Source organism: Schistocerca americana, chromosome 4 (assembly GCF_021461395.2).
Source record: "Schistocerca americana isolate TAMUIC-IGC-003095 chromosome 4, iqSchAmer2.1, whole genome shotgun sequence".
NCBI classification, from domain to species: domain Eukaryota; kingdom Metazoa; phylum Arthropoda; class Insecta; order Orthoptera; family Acrididae; genus Schistocerca; species Schistocerca americana.
In genome coordinates, this window is record NC_060122.1 from 99,086,705 (window position 1) to 99,110,245 (window position 23,541).

The window sequence follows — 23,541 nt, forward strand, 5'->3', positions numbered from 1 at the left end:
AGGTTCCTATTAGCAACCATCTCTTCTCACAGGTAGGAAAAAATTCAGAACGTAGAGTTGGCCATATTGACAAAAATCCCAGTCTTGCCAGTCGGATTTTCGTAGTACATTGAAATTCTGCTACATTCGAAGATAAACAATACGGAATTTGTATTTACTTTGTTGGATAATGTATGAAAATGCAGTGGTCGAAACTCGGGTGGAGAAAAAAAGCTCGTCTTCCAATTTGTTTTTTAAGTTTTATTTACTGACGCATAGGTTTTGGCGCCAGTATTTATCTTTGTGCCTACAAAGGATGCCTCTGTAGCGCTACATATATTCGACGGCAGAAGTTAGTTGTGGCGGCACCTAGCAACATTTTTCAGAACTTCCACTTGCTTTGCACTCTATTCTAAGCCGCAGGCGGTTTTTTGGATTACAAAAACCGGAAAAAAAGTGCGGCTTAGATTCGAGTAAATACGGTAACATCATGAACTGTCACTATTGTCACATTGTAATATAAATTACATCGTCAGTATATAAACAGTGCTACACAGTGCATTCTTTCATGTTACATCAGTAATCAGTGTATTGACTGCTATTGGGAAGACGAAAATTTTGCTCGCAATGGAATGATGTTCACATTGTTTCACTTCAGTTTCATTCAGTATATCTATAATGTTTACAGCTCTCATTGTGCACAATTTTCTTACCACTTACTCTTTTCATCAATGAATAAACAAGTCACAATTCATTTTGTTTGTTCCAAATGGCATCAAAAATGCTATGAAAACATCCACACATTCACTTGTTGTTTATTGACTACGTAAAATCAGCATACAGAAACTGCACAAATTCACTGTGATGCATAGCACATGCAGACATTTCCTACATGGAAAGAAATAACATAGAAAGTCAACTAACACAAGATGGGTTAATTACTTCAGAAAACCAGCAGGACAAAGTAAGATTGTAATATATGGAGAAGTCTAGATGAAACTTTTATACAGCAGTAGATGAAAAATGGCAGCCAGAGATGAAGTGTCGGGCAAAATACAGGATGTATATAAAGTCCGGGAACACTTTCCATTATTTATTGCACAAGAACTAAACATTGTACAGATATCTTACATATTTCATTTTGAAGAGAACTCTTAAAGTTCATTTTACAAACATTTGATGTGCGAACCACGAGTGACCCAGCAGATGTCAATACAGTAATCCAATTCTTGCCATACCCATCCCAGCATAGCATCGTCGACTGTGGCAGTCACTTCCCATATTCTCTCCCAGAGCTCTGCTACATCAAGTGGTAGAGATGGTACATACACCAGATCTTTAATGTGTCCTCACAGAAAAAAGTCACATGGAGTGAGATCTGGTGATCAGGCAGGCCATTTCATGAAACAGCTGTCCCCTTCTGTAGCATGGCCGATCTATCGATGCGGCAGCTCCGTTTTCAGGTACCCACGAACTTCATGATTTGAATGATTTCATAGACAGTTTCTGTCACAGGACTTTCCACACTGTCATTGGAGCCATTTCGAGTTCACGGTATGTACGACACACCGATTTCTTTGAACTCCTTATTAATGTCTCTCGTACGTGCTCCACATTCACTTAACTCACACTGAGACGTCAATTTCTCTTTGCCGGGCACAAGCAACCTTTCGTAACAAATTTGTTGTGCCAGTGATAAATGGCCTTCCTTGTTGGTGGCTTCTTACCACACTTGGTTCTAAACACCCGTTGAACAGCTGTAGCACACTTGTTTTTGTCAAACTCCAACACACAGAAAGGTCGCTCCACACCTGAACTCGCCACATTTGCAACTAGTGCTGACTATTGGCAAATTACCAAACTATGCTGTGGTGGTATACATGAAAAACCTTTCACGGTTTCTCTTCATCATCAAAATGACACATGTATCATATCTGAACAATGTTTGGTTCTTGTGCAATAAATAATTGAAAGTGTTCCTGGACTTTATGTACGCCCTGTAATGGAAAAATGGAAATGAAGTCCCATGCTGCTTTACAGAGCATAGGGGAACAATGCGGGAGACCCCCATCACTTTACTAGGCAAGGTCCTAGTGGAGGTGGTTTGCCATTGCCTTCCTTCGACTGTGATAGGGATGAACGATGATGATGAAGACGACAACAACAACACCCAGTCATCTCGAGGCAGGAAAAATCCCTGACCCCGCCGGGAATCGAACCCGTGACCCCGTGCTCGGGAAACGAGAACGCTACCGCGAGACCACGAGCAGCGGAAGTACACCCTGTACATACTGCTTAATAAGTGAGAGCTGTTCAAGGTTGGTACAGGCTGCAAAAGATGAGGTGTGCATTAAATGCTTGAAACTTTAGGTTACTGTAGGCCCCAGTACGATATACTTGTATCTATCGGGAGAATGCCATTGCTCATCATTTCAGGCAAGCTGGACATAATAAGCATTAGTTTTTAATGGTATCTACACAAAATGGACTAACAGACTCAAATCATGTACTATGGCTATCCATCCAATATCACATATGATATTTGCATATAGTGTTTCACACATCAGCTACCTGCATCAGAATGGAGATGACTTATCATTCATACATACTAGGAAGTCATATTATGAGATGATATAGCAAGTGATGTCATGTTCATGTTCAGGGAAGTCATTCTTGTTGATGACTCCAGACATCAGTAGGGTGAGTAAAACTTCAATCTGTTATCATGGAACTACACGATACCAAATTAATCCCTTTGCCATTAACCTACAATGCATCCTGACTTGTTAATCATGCATTCAACTACAGCAAGCCATAAGACAGTACATCTGAGCCTCACAATGAAGACTGAATGTCCAACATTTACAACCTATGGTACGATGAGGCTACATCAATTCACTATTTATGAAGCTGCACCCAAGCAGGCTATGTATACAAAAGCTTCTAAAACCTATGTCCCAACAATTTCAATACACGGAACACATAAGCCAACAGCACACACTTGAAGCAATGCAACAACAATATCTGCAGTTGACTGTGCTACTTGAACACTTTTTCTGAAATGGTTACTTCGAACCCTAATTTTCACAGATTCACTGTCATACTTGTCTAGAGGGCAAAGTGGGAGCCAGGACAACAACAGAAAAATTGTGACAAAATCCTGTTTGTTGACGGTGGGATCCTGAGAGTAGCGACGCATGATTTTCTATGAGATGACAAAGCTTCACAATTTTGTTAGTGATTAGAGGATTATTATTACTTCATTGAGGTAGAAATATGGTAGCTATTCTAATGTATTAATGCAGAACCAATTTACACTGGGAAAAAATTACAGCAATTCCGATTTTAGTGACCAAGCGCAAATCTGGTATTGTACAGCGTCTCGTCAACATTTCCGGTGTTCACATTGAAGAAATTGTGTAAACAGCTGTTAATAACGATGTATATATTATGGCCTTTCTCACTGTTTGGCCTTTCCTGCCCACGTCTCACTCATAATCTGTTATATACAGGAACATTTCTATACATCTTTCTTGCATTCACAGTGTCAGATTTGTACCTGGTGGCCAAAATTGGAACTATTTTTTCCCCAATGTATATTGGTTCTGCATTAATACATTAGAATGTCTACAATTTTTCGCTGCCACATGATAATTACTGCCCACAGTGAACCTTTGCGAGTAGCTGCTCTTTAGTTATAACCACCTGGTACCTTAGTCCAACTTCTCAGAGGTGCAGCTGCTTCTTAGTCATAGATAATAATGCTCATCCACATTGAGCTGATCTGGTGGATAAATTTTGCACAGGCCAGGATACCCATAGCATGGACAGGTAAGTGTAGTTTCCAGACATAAATCTTATAGAACACATTTGCGATGTGCTGAAGTAGTGAGCTGCACCCCTTCAAGTGCACACATGGCTCTTATTAGGAGGAAATGATTTGTCAACAGAGATGTTGAAAAATTTCCCACAGAGCATGCCACATCACTGACAACTATATAGCAACTTGTCATTGCAGAAGACATTCTCTAGTTTGGGTACTTTATATTGATATGTGCAGCTTTAGTTACAGGACTTGTTACTGCTGCAGATATCACACAGGCTCTACTTTTATCTTCCACAAATATGTGATCTGAAACAACCACACTGTAATGAGAAGTCACTAGCAGCCTCGAGGTATGGCCAAGAACAGAGCATTCAGTGTCATTTTTAAGACTGAAGACATGTCAAAAGATCAGACAAGCTTTTCAGTGAAGTCGTTCACTAGTTCAATATGGGCACAATCTGCAACATTCAGGGCAACCCAAATCCTCCTTAAAATTTATGTGCATGTGCATGAGACCAGAGCTACATGGCTCTGAGCACTATGGGACTTAACTACTGTGGTCATCAGTCCCCTAGAACTTAGAACTACTTAAACCTAACTAACCTAAAGACATCACACACATCCATGCCCGAGGCAGGATTCGAACCTGCGACCGTAGCGGTCGCGCGGCTCCAGACTGTAGCGCCTAGAACCACTTGGCCACTCTGGCTGGCACCAGATCTAAGAGAAATGACTTTATTTAGGACTTTCTCAGAATGCAAGAATTCTTCTTCTTCTTCTGCAGTTCATGGACTAGGCATTCTTGTCCACCACGTGGCATCAAATTAGGAGAATGCGAGGGGGCAGGGGGGGGGGGGGAGGGGGAGGGGAGGGGAGGGGAGGGGGGGAGAGAGAGAGAGAGAGAGAGAGAGAGAGAGAGAGGTTTCATGAATCTTAACCACAGATAATGGCACCTCGCACCTCAAAACAATTAATTGGGTATTCATTCCTGCAAACCTCATGGTCTCATATGTACAATTGATCAGAAACTTAAACAAAACCCAGATATGTGTCCAGATTTGCATGCAAAAAAAAGTTGCTCCACACTACATGGCAGTTTCCACCGTACAATGCAGGATCAATTCAATTCTCATTTGTGGGGCACCTCACTTGAAAAGGACCCATAGATGGGAAGAGGGTGCTTCCGCCAGAGGATTACACCCAGTTTTGAACAGAGCAGGGGAGACTTCATCCATTGTAAATAACCAAGAGGTTTGGCTTGACAGACCTCAAGTTATTTTCCCTTTCAACTAAAACCACCCATTCCCCACTCTCAACAATGAAGATATCACATACAAGAAAACTACAGGGAATGTCATAGCAGGCTGCTGCAAATCTTTGGAGATAACGCTGCTGTACACAATCCACTGTAGTACAGGAAATTAGAAAATCAAGCTACTACATTATAGTTTCACTAATTTCAAACAATCTTATAGATGCCCCCTGCTGGCAGATGAGTACAATTCTGAAGGCTGAAGAGATTGGGATTTTACTGATTTAATAGGAAAGCTTCATAGTCAGTTCCTGATGGAATGAAATGATGGAAAGCTTCTGTGCCGATGCTGTGGATGGTATTTGTTCTATTAGCCCCAGATGCCAATCTAGCAGAGGTACAGCTTCCAGCACTTTAAAATAATATCACCAAAAGGAAGGAAGGCTTTAGTTTAATATCTTATTGACAACAAAGTCATTGGAGTTGAAATGTTACACCGGCTGAAAAGGGATGGAGAAGAAATTGGCCATACCTAACTGCAGGAACCATAACGATCCCAAGACTTGCCTGTAGTGATTTAGGGAAGGCACAAAACCTACATCACTAAGATCATATAAGGATTTCTACTTCATTTCTCTCAATGGAAACCAAGAACATTAACCACAGATGTAAAGGACGATTCAATCAAGCTGTAGGTAACACGCACATCCTCATTAACACCATATGAACATATGCAAAATTACAGTACGCAGGAGCTGCCTGCTTCCTTGCTACTTTAAAACTATCCATTAAAAGATTTATCAAGTTAGATATCCAAGAGATCAGTTCAACAAATATGTTCCTCACAAACTTTGCTGAACTATTAAAATGGAGAACAGTGAACTTAAAATATGACTGATGTACATGAAAACTTTAAAATTGGTACACAATGTTTCCTATGGTAAAAAATAAAACATATATTTTCTATTCTTTCTTATAACCTCTGAAGCCTCAACTGTAACTGAATAGTTACGGTAAAAAGTCTACAAGGCAAAGAGAGAGAGAGAGAGAGAGAGAGAGAGAGAGAGAGAGAGAGAGTGTGTGTGTGTGTGTGTGTGTGTGTGTGTGTGTGTGTGTGTGAGAGAGTAAAAGGGGATTCTTGGGAATAATATGTTCCAAATGGTTCAAATAGCTCTGAGCACAATGGGACTTAACATCTGAGGTCATCAGTCCCCTAGAACTTAGAACTACTTAAACCTAACTAACCTAAGGACATCACACACATCCATGCCCGAGGCAGGATTCGAACCTGCAACCATAGCGGTTGCGCGGTTCCGGACTGAAGCGCCTAGAACCGCTCGGCCACCGCGGCCGGCAACATGTTCCACTTCTGACAAAAGATGTTCATGAGAAGTGAGTACGGAGGTTAGATAGATGTTAAGTGTAGAATGTCCCATTACACATGCTCTCATTTAATGTCTGTGCAGAAGTCTTAAGTCACGTGAGATCCGGACATTGGCAAGGTGCGATGGCAAATAACTCTCTTCCCTCACTGTAGCAGAATGCTTTGCATGTTGCAGCTTGTTGTTATAAGAACTGTCAGTCTCTCGATTGGTAGTGTCAGAGCAAGCCACATGTGAACTGCAAAGTACAATGAGGTCTGTTAACCCATCACTGTAATTGAAGCTGTATAAGACAAACATTGCACTTAAAATACAGAAGAGTTACCACTAACCCGTTTAGGTTATTAGGTTATTTAGTAGCTTGGACAGATTAAAGTACACTTCCGGCACCCACACATTGCAACAAGCTGAAGAAGTGTAACAGTAGGGTTCCATGTAACACCCCAGAACGAGAGAGAGAGAAAGAAGTTTTTTTTTTTTCCATTTTCCACCCCCCCCACCCCCTCTCAAGCTGGTTACGTTGTTTACAGCAACAGAAAATATTGTGAAGAATATCTCTTGTGTTTCATAATTTGGCCTCCTCTGATTTAGTAGTGAAAAAAAAGTGTGTAAGAATGGACTGAAAAAAGACTTGATGGCCTTCTACTAAGTCCCCATTTACAAAGTTAGCCGAGAATATTATGCTTTGTGTACAGCCATAATCCTTTATGCCAAAAAACATTCTTGTTAGTTGCAACCTTCAATGGCACTTCCAGCGCAACAACCTACAATGCTATGTATTATTAATCACAAAGTAACAAGGGTGGGGGGGGGGGGGGGGCTGGGTGGGTGGGCGGGAGTTCCAGTACCTAAACAAGGCAGATTCACCACTTACGGGCTTGCTTAGGGAGGTCCTTAGGGCACATTTGGTTACAAAGACTACATCTGATGGTGCCAGGCATGATGACACAGTATGATGAACTTGAGCCTGCTGTTAAATGGTATGTCAAACAGTATCAGCGCACTGTAAGCTCTAGTATGTAGGGATCCTATTTTAGCATGCTATAACAGCAGTTCTGGGTAATATGCTAGTGGTGACATCCCGTCAAGACTATAGTTGAAGCATGCTACTGCATTCCCAAACTCTTTGAATAAAATTCAGTATAAGCTTTCAGAGACTAGGCTAAAAAGCAAATGTGTAGTAATCCACGAGATACATGAATATCACCTCTACCAACTAGCATCTTCAAAGAATCCACAAAAGAATTTTTAACTAATAAGTTGAACTTTTCTCAGTGAACAAACATCTGGTAAAGGAATGCAATGTGAAAAATATTCAATTCAAGCCCAAATACTGTAAAGAGTCAATTTGTAGCGCCATTTGATCCCATGGATTTAAGAGTGTTTCACAGAATTACAGCTTACCAATAGTTGCTGTCCACTGTTCTCAGATTATGCTTAATGTTTAGTGCCCCATTAGTGTGGCGACTCTACATCACCTGTGTGATTTGTTTTTGACATAACCGTATTCCAATATGCATATTAGTAACAGTCAAGAGTAGTGCTCTTTTTGACTGATTACCTCTTGCTGTTGATTTCCACCTCATTACAAAGATATTTCTAAAGATAAACCTTAGAATTCAAGAAGAACTGCACCAGTATTCCAAGAAAATGTTTGCATTGTCATACTAGTTATCTAGGGGAAGTCAGAGAGTATAAATTGTACAGATGGTCACCAACTTCAACAGCAACTGGATGAGCTATTAAGAGACAAAGAACCCAAATGCCATAGGCTTTTTTGTGCCCTATCCTCTTCTGACGAAATGCAGTAAAACAGGAACACCAAAAGTTTGTAAGGCATGGGATTTGAGTACAGTGCTGATATTAGTCTCCATATTACACCTCTCATCAAACTCACTGTCCTGTCCAAGTAAGCACATGATCTGACATTTCAGATGATTGTTCCATCCTTTACTTCACCCCACCACATCAGATGTTTTTCTCAAATCTACAACAATAAGAATCAAATGGCACAGTTTTTACCGTGTGTTCCTATAGTGTGCAAGTTTCATGCATACTTTAAAAGGTTGAACTCCAAATCACACAGATAATTGGAAATACAATGTAGTTTTAAGATTAGTACTGTAAATCTTCAGTTATAACTGCCTCTGGGTGGAGTGGCATGTAGCACAAGTACTGTTAACACAACATGGCACTGATTCCTAACACCATCATAATTGCTAATTCCATCATAATTTAAGTTATTAATTGTCTGAACTAAAAATATACATACATATAGCAACAACTAAGCGATATGTTATTATTTAGTGGCAGTTAGCTAATTCTTGGTCCTCTCATGTGAAACAGCATTCTAGTATGACTGTAGAGAATAATGTCTATCAATACAAGAAAACATTGTACCAAACAGGGGCAAGAACAAATAAATTATTTTTAACTGAAAATCCTAGTTCCTTTTTAAATTTGCGATATTACTTTATTTTTGGAAGGCCATCACTACTACAGTTCCATTTACACTGCAGTAGTGCTAGGTCACCAGAAAGAAGTTAGGCATTAAGAAGTCTGCAGTTGTAAGTTCCAACACAAAATGTGTGAACTGGTGCTTTTTAGCTGAATCAGGCAACATTCAGCACTGCTGTTATGTTTCTATAGTGTAACTGCTAATAAAGTGTGGATACATTTGCAATGATTAAATGTAAGTTCTCTTTTCCGGAAAGTTAAGTATATATAAGTAACAAAGTATCATACCTAAGAACCAATATGACTTTACTTGGGATATTTCTAAAAATTGTTAGCATATGATCTTCAATAATAGCAATTTCTCTGCGTATTCTTTCTCTCTCTTCCTTAGGCAGTTTGTAGAACTTTTTGGCTGACAGTTGTCCACCTCGTTTATCATAGAATAAACTGAAAACATCCTTCTCTTTAGATTTTGGTTGAGAAATTGGGCGCTGGGCTACTGCGATACAGAACAGACGGTAATTATCTGTAAGGGACAACAAAAACCATAGCCAGAATCACTTGAAATATTTACATAATTTTTTTTCTAAATGAAAACCGCTATCATTGGATCATTGTAAGTATATGGTGCGACAAGGCAATTTGTATAGAAAAAAATAAAGTAAATTTTATGAAAATGGCATAATAAGTGCAGGATTACAATTTTAATTTATGTTTGATGACTAACAGACTATTTGCCGTTAATTAATATCTGGAGTATTCTTGTCAATATATACACCTGTCTGAACTCCAAAAATTGAACGAACTGTGTCTATAACTTCATTTCTCTTACATAATATAAGTGACAATATTAAGTGAAGGGAAGTTGCTACTCAGCATATAGCGGAGAAGCTGAATCGCAGATAGGCACAACAAAAAGCTTTCGGGCAATGGCCTTCTCCAACAACAGACACACACACACACACACACACACACACACACACACACACACACACACACACACGCAACTCACACACATGACAACTGAAAGCAGACTGCGAGTGGCAGCACCAGTGCACCTGCGCAACGACAGCACCAGTGCACCTGCGCAGTTCGGCAGGGAACTTTCCCTGCAATACATCCTGCGTTCCCGTAACCCTCCTGTCCTCAACCTTCGTTAGTCACTGTCCTCACCCACCCAGCCCCTTCCCTGCTCCCATTCCAGCACTACACAGCCGTCATTCCACTACCACACCCAATCTTTCTCTCCTTTTCCACTCCTCCACCCCCCTTCTCACCTCTCCCCTGCCATCCGCCTAACCTGCAGCACTTCACTGTCCCCCATCCCCACCATACTATCCCTCCCCCTCCCTGCCCCAGCCTCCTCCTTTCCCCCACCCAGTCGCCACTCCCATCATGCACTGGTGCTGCTGCTTGCAGTGTGGTTTCAGATGGTGAGTAGCAACTTTCCTTCTCATAATATTGTTACATTCCATCCTGGATTTTCCATTGATAGTATAAGTGAGTATTTTTTTCCATCAAAGCAAAGTTGAAACTTTCCTAAATGTGTTTTTAGGCCATCTATAACTTATTTAATAAAATCTTTCAGCAGACTGAAGAAAAGAAAAGATCACAAGGGCCAGATGTTCATCACAGTTAAGAGAATGTAGCCATACACAAACAAAAAATAAAGTAGAAAAAACACACACACACACACACACACACACACACACACACACACACAGAGAGAGAGAGAGAGAGAGAGAGAGAGAGAGAGAGAGAGAGAGAGAGAGAAGCATTACACTACTTACATTAAGAAAAGAAATACATTACTAACATTAATAGTGCACTGTGGAGGGCAGGCAGTTGACTTTGCAGGCAATAATATGTATGACAAAAAGCAAAACAGATTTTGATTAGTAGGAGATGCCTGATAAGTATGAAATGAAACTACATAGAAACACAGATGTGTATACAAATATGACCAAACAAATACAGTAATACAAAAGAAGGTAATGCCGGCAAACACTGTGGAATGCTTCAGAAGGGAAAGGACAAACAATGGAAAAAGTTACAAAAGTAGAATAGGCAGCAAAGGAAGGTCACTGCAGCATGAGGCCAAGAAATGAGTAGGGATGGTGACAGAACAAAACAGGATACAGAAAAAACCAGTTAAAGAGAATACCAAGGAAGAAGTTACAGAGAAGAGAATAGGAAAGATCAAAATAAGAAAGTATAAAAAATTCTAAAACAATATGAAAAATGTAATAGAGCAATGAAACAGAGCGGGAAGAAATGACAAATGCAAAATAGAAAAGATGGCATGGTAAGGGTAGGTCAATAAAGACAGAACGAAGAAATTAAATCGACGGGAATGAGTCTACCAAGTAAATTGTGGAATTGTGGAAAGTGTGTAAGAGTGTAAAGAAGTGGCAGAAACAATAACCCAGCAGGATCTTCTCTTATACGATCAGAAGTTCAGTGTTATGGCTACCTCAGTCAGGACAGAATTGTCAAATAAAGAAGAAATATGAAAGCAAGCATCACTCTACATCATTGATGTCAAAAGCAGAAATCAGCAAGGGAGTTTCAATGGCGCAGAATCATCAGTCTCTGTGAAATGTAGATGTCACAGAGAAACATTTCAGCTTGTGTCTGACATGTTATGAAGACGGTTCATACAAAACTAGTGCATAGAAAACTAGTGGATATCAGAAAGTTATAGGCAAGAATGAGGAGGTACTAGACCATTCGGGATGTCTCTGTCTTATCTGCATGTGTCTAAAACTAAAAACTAAACTCCGTCCAAACAGGCTACAAAAGCCCAATGGTACTGACCGGCTGCCGTGTCATCCTCAGCCCACAGGAGTCACTCGATGTGGACATGGAGGGGCATGTGGTCAGCACACCACTCTCCCTGCCATATGTCAGTTTACGAGACAGGAGCCACTAGTTCTCAATCGAGTAGCTCCTCAGTTTGCCTAACAAGGGCCGAGTTCAGCCCGCTTGCCAACTGCACTCAGCAGACCCGATGGTCACCCATCCAAGTGCTGGCCCAGTCCGACAGAACCTAACCTCAGTGATAAGACAGAAACTGGTGTTACCACTGTGGGAAAGACGTTGGCATCTGCATGTGTCTAGCAAATCATAAAGCTGCACTCTCAGTTTTGACTTTATCCAAAAGAACAACACAGGTGTGTTTCAATGATTCTATGCCATCTGCAGGAAGCTAAACTGTGGCATGCAAGGAACAGTCTTCTTTTTGCAAAAGCCACACATTCCTCTTGCTAGGGCTGGGCAATGAATTTGGTTAACTGGTGAATAGGCTGCAGATTTTGACTAGTGTGTTACCCTTGTTTTTAACCAATTTTATCATACAAGGCAAATAAGCTGTTTATTGGATGAAAGGCAGTGTGGCAGACATCGGACGTTGTGTGTTCTAATTAGCTTTACACGTCATACGGAGAAAATGATAGACTGATATTTATACAGTTTAATAAATCCTTCTTGCAAAATTACTTTATGTGAAAATACGACTGTTACACTTATAATCAGAAAACAAATTAATTTTAGATATGCCAAAACACACATGTGCATGTGCCCCCCCCCCCCCCCCCCACAACACACACACACACACACACACACACACACACACACACACACACACACACACACACTGTGATACCTTAAGTATTTCAAATGTCTAAGACGAAATTATGGAGTAAAAACATTTTTAAAATTACGTTTTTCTAATGTTCTTACAGTGAACTGAATGATGCACCATCCATAGTTTTGAGCTTCACTTAACAACAGAGTGCTTCACCAAGCAAAGACATTCTTGATTAACAGTGTATTGCTCTTCACTATCAAGCACAGTAGAATTGAAGTATGTGTTGCTCAGATACATTGGCAGATACACTGAAGTTCATTTCACTTATGCTATTTGCAAAATATTTACAAGGGTTTGTATTAACTGAAGGAGAATGTCACCAAATTCATAAAAAGCAGCAGAACTAATTGAAAACTTTCTGGAATAAAAATAAACTGCATAGCTCCATTTTAAAATGAATTTGGTATATGCATCTCAGTGATTAATAAAGTTACAAAAACACACTAGTCATTATATTTTATGCCTATTGTAACTACTCGTTAAAGCGACAATATTTTTATCAATATCTTTCACATAATGAAAAGTGTCTACAGTGAAAGTGATTCCTCATCATTTAATTAAGATTTGAGGAAGCAACACCACCTTGAGACAATGTTAGGGCTGTTTGAGTTCCGTCACTGCCTTTCAACTGGAAGAAGTTGGAGATTGATTGAAGCAGCATGAAACTTCTGCTTCCAGGAAAACCTCTACATAACTAGTTCTTCCTCAGACTCTAATGGTCACATGAATCCTGTTGCTAGGGAGCTAATGTGGTGATCTGTGGTGTCACTGTACACAACATGTGATCCTGAAGGCAATCCAAACAGTAACTGCTATGTTACAGTGGCTTCAAAGCTTGGGGTACTGACCCATGCCAAACTTCTCTAGGAATATGTTTGCTACATGTTTCTCATGTAACTATTAGTGATATTCTAACTACAAGCAGTAGCAGAAATGGCTTTGACACCATCAGCATAAACACCTCTCTCAAAAGGCTGTTCACTACATTTGTGCGAAGATTATGGCATCAATGGATTCACTGCAGCATTGGTGACATACGGAAAAGTTTGTCATTTCAGACTATACATTTTGTGAAACCAAGCTGTAAAGCTACACTGTTCACAGGACAAGTTTGAAGAATGCTGAATGAAAAGAATCACATTAGCGTCCTGTGTATGTGACAGTGTGAGAAGCCATAATTCCAGTCTTACAAGGCACAGATGTGTGATTTATTTACAGGGAAAACTCAGTGACATAGTGCAATACATCACTTTGTTGAAGTGGTGTGTTTCACAAGCATTTCTGAACTGATGAATGATGATCGCCACTATAAAAAGTTTATTTTCATGATGAATTAGTGTAATCTACTGTTTGGATGTACATTTTATTTATGTGCATGAATCACAGAATGGATGGACGCAGTATACCTGCAAGCCAGGATGATGATAGACATCATACCACTTTCATTGTATCTGCTGGTTGGGTGGTTTATCCTGTGTCGTCAGGTCTGCCTTGGAGGCAGGGTGCGAACCAAGGAGGAAGAGCAACTGTGACAATGCCTATGACATCATGAGAATGTTATGTAGTGACCCAACTGATCCTTATCAATGTAACTGTGATGTTCTGAATAAGAAGCAATTTCATAATCCCTGATCTTTGTAAACAAGAGTACAATATAACTTTATAATGTCTGGTCATTGTAAACACGAGTGCAATATACAATAAGTTGTATACGAGAGCATCTTATTTTGGACTGTACTCTTAACTTCCAGCAGTAACTGCAGCACTTTGAGACACAACATCCTATTAGAAGATATTAGCAAGTGTGCAGAAATAATAAGATGAGCAGGCCTGAATAACAGGAAGTCTAGCTCGCGATTAGATTTCACTTTGCCCATTTGCAATTGTGTACTAAGGATCTGCATCCACTTGAAATTGATTGTAGGGTGGATTTCTGTCAAGTAACTCAGCTCACTGTTGTCACTGCCTAGTATTCAAGAATAGGTCATATCAATGTCAGTAACCTTCTGGGTCAACTGTCAATTGTATCTAGATGTAATTCCTACTTTTTTGAGTAGTTGAGGATACAATATACATGCAAAATTAAGCCATGTCTTGCTGAAGGAGTGTGTAAAGTTGTTCTGTGAAGAGAAAAATTTAATAAAAGCAACTGACTGCAAGCTGTAGGTTTATAACCAACTAAAAATGTTGACATGTTTGATACACTTCAGATCTTCCTTGTGAAAATCGCTACAGTCCCAAATATTAAAAAGAAATATTCTTGCAGAAACTTAACAGTGCAATGTTACAGCTAATTTACATGCTGTGTTTGCATGGATAAAGCAGCAAGAATTAGACTTATGTACTGAGTCTCAGATGTTGATGGAGTGACAGTATGATGCACACATTCTTTCAATTGTTGTGCCCCATGTGTTAGGCAAGGAGAAGTTTTTGAGAGGAGGGCTAAATTTACTGAAGACACAGAGAAACTTATCTACACGTTAAAATGAACTGCCCTGTGTAAATACCTTGGCAGCATAATGAAAGTGATGATGGAGACACAAAGGAACACAGCTGTACACATGATTGAGTCACTGACAAATGTGATAGAAGAAATAACACAGTTAAAAATTCAGCATATAAAAATGGCTGGAATGGATAGCTGACAATAAACTGGACTAGATTTTTAATGAAATATGCCGAAATATAAACTTTTCCATCATATTAAGCTAATGAAAGATGTTCTAGACATTGCGTCCCAATTGGCCCTTGGGATTGCCAGCCATCACACAGAATACTTTGAGGAGAGGACACTTCAAATCGCCCACCTCAAACCCAAGTATTTCTACTGCTACACCAATGACACATTTGTGGTATGGCAACACGGTATATGAAATCTGGATGAGTAACTGGACTACCTACACTGCAACCAATAAAACATAACTTGAAAAAGAAAAAGATTGGAATTGACAATTTGCTTTCCTGAACATATTCTTAACGAAGAAGGCAGAAGACCCACATGGACCTATACCTGCATCCAATAAGTTGTCATTGTACAACACAGCAGCAAATAACACTAACTATCTATGTTCACAGGTGCCACCTGTGATAAGGATAGTCTCCCAGTAGAGCGAATGCACATTTGCATCATAGTTTCATTGAGATTTGGCATAAAGCTAAAGTATATGAAAAAGGATCTATTTTCAGGAAATTCCTTTGCTGATGAGGTAAACAAAATCATCCCAGACAGAGAACCTGGAAACAAAGGGACAAACATTTGGCTGCAGTATATTGTATGCCTTAACATTTATGTTATGTACCTTAAAAAGGTAGTCTGAATAACAGAGGCCCAAAAACTTAAATGTGCTCTCCTAAACTTACATAAAGAGACAGAGTATTTAAATAGTCAATTATGAACCTATGAGTATGTCACTCAAAAATTGCAAAATTATTGGTGCCAAAAATATGTATGCAACTTTTTGCATGCATGCCCATGTCAAACATTTTATATTCTAATACTTAAAAGTAATATTAGCAGCCAGGTTGAGTTTTGTGACATGCATTGTTTATGGTAGCTAGGCCTTCTTTACATGGGTCTATTATTTAAGTTCTTTGTGTCAAAAGGAAAAGTCAATCTGGAAAACTTCAAATTACAGGGACAAGTCTGACCAGTGCTTACCTTTAGGAGACAAAATTTGTATTACTGCTGATAGACACATATACAAGCACACAACACTATCATAGCTCTTCAGACTACTGCCATGAGCTGTGCTGCATGCGATGTGGCATAGAGGCATTGGCTGGTGTGTTGGGATCATCAGTTCAAACCCGACTAGCAGCAATAATTCATAATTTAATATTTATCATTTCTGGAAGGTTCTCAAAATTTCTCATGTTTGTAATGTTTGCATATTTTGGAATATTCAATGTATGTAAATGTAGTAGCACACACTGCCCAGATTTCAGTTCTATTATGCCTCTATGTTAGTTTTTCTAATAAATGTACTTTTAGTGCTAAGTGTTGTACTGCAGTGACAACCCTGATTTTGGATTTGGACTTGACTGTGGTTATGGCATGATATTGTTTGGGGGTGCTTCAGAACATCAACATCTACAGTAGGTACAGCGAAAGCAGTTGCCTAAACTGAGAGCAACCAGAATATAAGCAGTGCCTCATTCCCAAAGTCTGTATATTCAGGAGACTAATGGGTTTCCAAACTGCAGTGTTTTGTGGAGACACTTGTCAGGATCCAACAAAATGGCTGAAAGGAATCGATAAAGTCACTAAATACAACACGTGGGATGAGAAGACCTGTTTGGCAATGTTACGTTGACAGCACATCCCAAAAGTGGTTTGAGAACAATGAAAAGAAGCTCAATAGTAGGGACAAATTTCAGGCCTATGAAGAAAATATTAGATCAGCAGCAAGTAATGTTTTAGCTCTATGCCACATTGTGAATTTGAATAAGAAATAAGCCAACAAAATATCACAGTTCATGAAAGGAACTGCATAAGACCTGCACCAAGCTCTTATGGAAAAGGATGTTACAACAGCAGAGGGTGTTAGCAAATCACGGAAATGCAACAGAAAAGAGTCGGACAAAAGAGGTATGACCGACTGCTGAATGTGGTCCCTGTGGCAGTTGTGGAAGACAACCATGCCCTCAACTCTCTCATACACCAGATATTAAAAGAAGAGACACAGCAGTTTATGGCAGTCATTATTATCAGACTGAGTAAGCAAGAGAGAGCAACCATGAATATTGAGCCCATATGTCAGTAAGTAATAGAGAATACTGAGAAGAGTTATCTTAATCGTTACCACCCATCTTCGCCATCAGTCAAACACACAAGGAAGAATCGACTGGGCCAACTCAGACTTATGCCGCAGCTGTCAAATGACAGCCCAGCATCTGACAAATACAGGTACAACCAACTCCTCTGCCAAGTATAATGCCCCCGCAGATAAACTGTGGATGCCCTGGACATGTTGTATGGTACTACAAAGAAAGGAGATGAGTATTCAATAACTGCTTTGCTGTGAAGCATCAACCATCACAACTTTTCCATTCACACCAGTCAGCTGCAGACAATCATAGATGATCTATGGGACAAAGCCCATCACCATACCGTGGATGAGGTCACTCCCCAACACAGGAAAACTAAGAGTGGTGACCATCTAGGGAGGTGAGGCACAAACAAAAATTCTACATGGACAAAAGTCACCAAGATAACTGCAGTGACATCATTATCATCATCATTGGCCAAAAGGGACTTTCTTTTCAGTAATGTCAAAAGCTTATTGTCACCAGCAAAGATGGCTATGTTTAATGGTATGAAATCAAAAGTGCTGAAAGTCACATATGGGAAATATGTCCAATCAATCATGTACTACAAGAATAACTATCAATGACTGAACACAGCCCTTCAAATTTGTCATTTTAACAGCATGAAGTCATAATGTTATTATTGGATGGGATTTCTTGCAGGCATAAAAAGCAATCATAGACTGTGGAAAATCAGGGATCCAGATTGACAAAGCTATTCCAACAATCATGCAAAACACACTGGGCAGCTGTTTGCAAATGAAGAAGTTGTTGTCCCACCGTCATCAATGAGATGAGTCCCAGCTGTCGAACTAGATGCTCAGCTAAAACAGTGGAGCGTCTGCCAATTGTGGAAAGCTTCCCAGGCTCACAAAGGAAATTTAAATGCCAGCGACAATCATAAGCATTGCAGGTGGTCAGGGAGGATTTTGGGCCACTAATTGTGGAAGGACAGCTTATTGCCATCGATGAAGAATCATGCTCCGCTACCAATAAAGACAACATAGAGAAGGAAGTTTCTGTCAAACTGCCAATAGGATCTGGCCTTGATGAGAAACATTGCTAGCGTGTGCTAGGCATTCTGCACCAATTTTCAAATGCTTTCAATGCCAGAGTGAAGAAAAGACAATGGTAAAACACCGTATCAACACTGGAGTTCATCAGCCAGTTTACCTGCACTTAGATGGCATGTCACCAGCTAAACAATGGATAATCCATGAGGGAGCAGAGACGATGCTCCACGATGACACTGTTGAACCCTCTGAGAGCCCTTACTCCTCTCCTGCAGTCTTTGTGAAGAAGAAATATGGCACTTGACATTTTCATATCAGTTACTGATGACAGGACAAAATCACAGAAAAAGATGTCTATCCATTGCTGCACACTGATGATACTCTAAACTGCTCAAAACGAGGAAATATTTCTCAACTACGAGAAAGTGGATAGGGTACTGGCACATCAATGAGAGGAAGCTAACTGGCAAAATACTGCTATCTTAACTCCTAATGGTCTCTATGAGTTCAAAGTTATGTTGATATGTAATGCCCTAGCCAGAACTTATGATAGACAACCTGCTTTGATAAATTAAATAAATGGACGGCATGTCTTTGCTACTTGGATGACATCGTCGTTTTTTCAGAGACATTTGAATAATGTCTAAGCTACCAGACAACTGTGTCAAAGTGTGGCCAGATGGCAGGACTCCATCTGAATCTGAAAAAATGCTCTTCTTCATGAAAGAACTAAAACTCTTGGGAGCATCTAGAGAATGGTGATGGAGTCTGTCCCAGTCCAGAGAAAATATGAGCAGCCAAAGATTTTCCGAGTCTTTGACAAATTCGTGCAGTCAGAAGTTCAGTTAGAATGTGCTTTTACTATCAGTGATTCATACAGGACTCCTGTACCAATGCTCGTCTCTTGGGGAAACTACTGCAGGGAGAGGACAAATTTTCCAGTAAAAATTAGGAAGGTGCTGAAAAGGTGATAACCTATGGTTCCAGAGTACTCTCCAAGTCCAAGATGAACTACCTTATAACAAAGAAAGAGTGTCCTGCAGCTGTCTGGGTCATCAATGTGTACTTAGCAAACCATTCACCTATGTAACGAGTCACCATTTTACTTGCTGGCTGACTAGCCTGAAGGATCTGTTGGGTCAACTGGTGAGATGGGCACTGAGCTTCAGGAGAATGTCACAACGGTGTGTAAAAATGGACACCAACACAAGGACGCCAAATGCCTTTCAAGGAATCGTTTGGCAGAGCATGGAAGTGTGGACCATATCTCAGTCATCATTGCATTAAATGACATTGCTGCTGAGCAGAGAGAAAATCTAGCATTGCTGGAAGCCAAAGAAGATGTGAAGAAATGAGAAATCAACCAAAAGAGGATTCCAGTTAATAAATGGAACAGTGTGTAAGAGCTAACCTGAGATTTGTGATGACTCTGTACAGGATCAGATGCACATACTGCTGGACAGGTCTCTACTGATCCGTTAGACACTATGTAAGCCACTGTAAGGAATGCCAGTGAAGGAAGCATATATGCAATTGCCTCCAAGGCACATGGTGTCATTTCCACCTGCAGCAGTGCCATTCCACTGAAATGGAATTGATTTGTTGGGGAGATTTCCAAAGTTGACAAATGGAAATCAATGGATAATAGCCTCAACTGACTACCTCACATGCTCTGCTGTCACTAAAGCTGTGTCAACTGTCAAAGCTCCAGAAATATAAAGGTTGCTTGTAGAAGACATAATTTTGAAGCCAGAAGCACCCAGCGCTCTATTCAAGACTAATATTGGAGGTAATTTCATGTTGCATCACCCACAGCACTACAACTGCTTACCACCCACAGACGAATGGCTTCAAAGAACACTTCAATAAGATGTTGGCAGATGTGCTCTCAATGTACACTGACGTCGACATAGACACTGGGATACAATATTGCCCATCGTGGCATTCACATACACTCAGTCACATTAACGTGCCCACCTGCCAAAAGCTTGGATAATCACCTTTTGCAGGTTCTAGAAGGTACCAACAGAGATGCAGATCCCTGCTGACTCCAGAACTGTGGCCAGCTGCACTTGGTTTCTTGGTACAGGATCCACAGAGTTAACAGTCCGATCGAGGTGGTGTCACAGATTCAGGATGGGTTTAAATCCTGGGAGTCTGGTAGCCAGGGGAGGACAGTAAACTAATCCTGGTCCTCTTTGAACCACACACACACACACACACACACACACACACACACACACACACACACACAGCGAGGTGTTTGACACTATGCACTGTCCTACTTGTTGATGCCATCATGACAAGAAAAAAACAAATTGCATGTACAGGTGAATATGGTTCTCAATGGAAGATCCATTTTGCCTTCCAGATTGACAATACTGCCCAGAGAATGCCACAAAATTATTCCACAGATCATGATATACCTTTCTCTAGTCGGGACCATTCTGGCAATTGTTGCTGGATGTTCGCTTTCAGACTTTTCACGCCTTATGCACCAAAGGCTGCCTCTCCGATGGAACGTAAAAAGTGATTCACCAGAAAAGCCACCTGTCATCAATCATCGGACATCCAATTGTAGTATTGTCATGCATTTCCAGCCTTCATCACTGATGAACAGCATTCAGCACAAATGCATGAACTAGATGGGGGGCCACGCAATGTTAACCGAACAGTTGTTGAGGAGGCACTGTTGGTAGTCCCTTGGTTCACCTGGCCAGTCAGCTGCTCAACAGTTGCATGTCTATTCATTTGTACACAACTCCACAGCCGTAGTTCAGCCCTGTCATCCATTGCCTGTGGTGCACCACAGTTGCCTCAGCACCAGTTTTGGATAGCACCATTTTTCCAGGCATGGTATACTTTAACCACAGTGGCGTGCTACCAATTTACAAATTTAGCCATTTTTGAAATGCTTACACCATTGGCCTGAAAGCCAATGATCATGCCCTTTTGGACGTCACATAAATTGCTCCTTTTCCACATTACAAGAATGCCTGCACTGTTTTCCATGTCTGCCAGATATTGTTTATATACCCTCCACTGCTACTCCTGCCACCTGCTTTCGGTGAGTAGTTACTGCACACTGTCATCAAACATAAATTGTGGTCACATTAATGTGACTGGATTGTGTACAACACATTGAAACAAGATACTATGGGTTTCACACAGTTCTTTCTGCTTCATTGTCGTCAGGCTGGAATGGTAATGGATACATTATTCTCAACTCAACAGGATGACACTCAGGACGATTACAACAGAAGCAAAGAAGGAAGACAGCTGGTTGACATATGAACCGCAGATGGCTGCAGGAATGACCAAGAGTGCCGCTGCCAAGCAGTGGCCAATGACATACAGCCTTGACAGACTTGGTATGAATTTTTACACCTGTGCAGAAAGTGGGATCAGAAATATTGTTGAAGTGTACCATACTGCATCCTTCGTTGCTTGTCAGGTGTCACATATGAAGTCAATGATTATGACCTTCATCAAAAAGACAATAGGTCAGAGACATCATCCATGTCCTTTGTATGAAGCCCCATCCCAGTCCCGATGAACAGACTGGCAATGGAGGCTTCTCACTGAAGGAAATGGAAGACCTGCTTGGCATTTGCAAAGTTTCTACAGGAGGGACCACCAGGGCTGGTTTAAGGCCCCAGCAACTCAAGCCACCATTTGGGGTGATAAGCTGCAAGGCATGCCAGAGATTTAACAATTGTAATATTTATATACAGGATGAATCAAAATTAATAGCGGCCATTGGAGTGACAACTGAGTGGGGCACCCAAGTGCAAGATTTGGATATGGTGTGCATCACAATTAATAGAAAAACCTGATGCAGGTGAAAGTGTACAAGGGAAAAGTGGGGTAGGGACATGGGACACCAAACGATAAGTCGCTTGTGTGGAAAAATGTTTCTGATCCGGCTCTGGGGGCCACCTTCTATGCTTGTCATGATGGAGAGATGTCACAACACAACAAGAACATGACTCTCTATCAATGCTGTTGTACAGAGGACCACTGCCGTGATCTAAACACAGGGTACTGTAGTTTTCTCAAATGAGAACTTGTTTGTATATTCTGGAATATTTGATGTTTTGTATAGATAGTGGCACTGTGTCCAGGAGCGAGTCCTGTCTGTAGGCTGGTATCTGTAATCACCCTGTTGCATTTTAATGATCACCGTGCTTTTGGATTTGAATGATTATGGCATGGCACTATTAGTTCCTTACTTGGAGAGCAGAGAGAGATAGCTGGGGGAAGCTTAAAAAGAAAGGCAGGTCACTAAAGACTCTAGGATTAGAGGTACATTAATGTGTGTCTAGCAGCAGTACTATTACATTCTTTCACACATATATAGTAGATTACACAAGCTTTGTGGATCATGTGTTCACAATGTGTACTTCTTAAGGATTTCACCTACCATGCACTGTGTAAAAATGTATATTTTGTTTCTGTGTAGAAAGTTTATCATGTACAATGTTCTCTTAGTTACTGATATTAGGTAATGAATGTGATACTGTAATTTCTGTTAAATATTTCTGTCACTCAAGTGCAATTTTTTGTAAATTCAGTCAGCTCATTCCTATTTTAGATGTGCTAAATGAAACTATGACCTGGGACTACATCCCCATTATTTAAAAAAGTATACTTGGAGACAACGCTTCAGAAGATGATAAGCCTGAGAATCTCAGTATAAGTATTAAGCACTGGATGAACTGCATATAAACCATTTTCTTCTGCAGCGTAGCTGAAACAACCTTGGCAGCATGTGGGTGGGTGTTTGGACCTGATGGTGTGCTTTTATTTTTGCACAGTGTCTGTGTACAGCTGTGCTTTCATTGTGGAGCCATGTTCCAGAAAATCTAGGAACTGCAGCCATCATTATAACTTTCCCAGAAAAGGTGTGCAAATGTTGCAGAAAGTCAACAAGCACCAAGCCTTTATAGTCAAAGGAAAAGGTAATCATGACTTTTCTGGAGTTGGTGTGCATGGTTTTGGATTTCTTTGGTGGGGATGAATCCATGTGCTTCCATTGTCAACTCTGTTGCTTGCTCTCCAACTCAAAATGATGAAATCATGTTTCATCTCCCATGACAATACGGAACGGGTAACACAGTTCTTCATCATGATATTGTTCCAGGTGCTGCAGCAATGTTGATATTTTGTTCAATTTC

The 23,541-nt window shown here is 40.4% G+C and overlaps 1 protein-coding gene across 3 annotated transcripts in view; it reads right to left on the bottom strand.

The window, feature by feature from the left end:
• The window catches only part of LOC124613177 (uncharacterized aarF domain-containing protein kinase 5), a 171,059-nt gene that overhangs the window by 17,893 nt on the left and 129,625 nt on the right, over positions 1 to 23,541 (bottom strand). For 2 of the 3 annotated variants that reach the window (XM_047141814.1, XM_047141816.1), the window contains exon 9: positions 9,185 to 9,422. The exons of the other annotated variant lie outside the window; for it this stretch is intronic. In XM_047141814.1, coding sequence (XP_046997770.1) covers positions 9,185 to 9,422 — 238 coding nt within the window. The remainder of the gene's footprint in view (positions 1 to 9,184; positions 9,423 to 23,541) is intronic. 3 annotated transcript variants of the gene reach the window in all.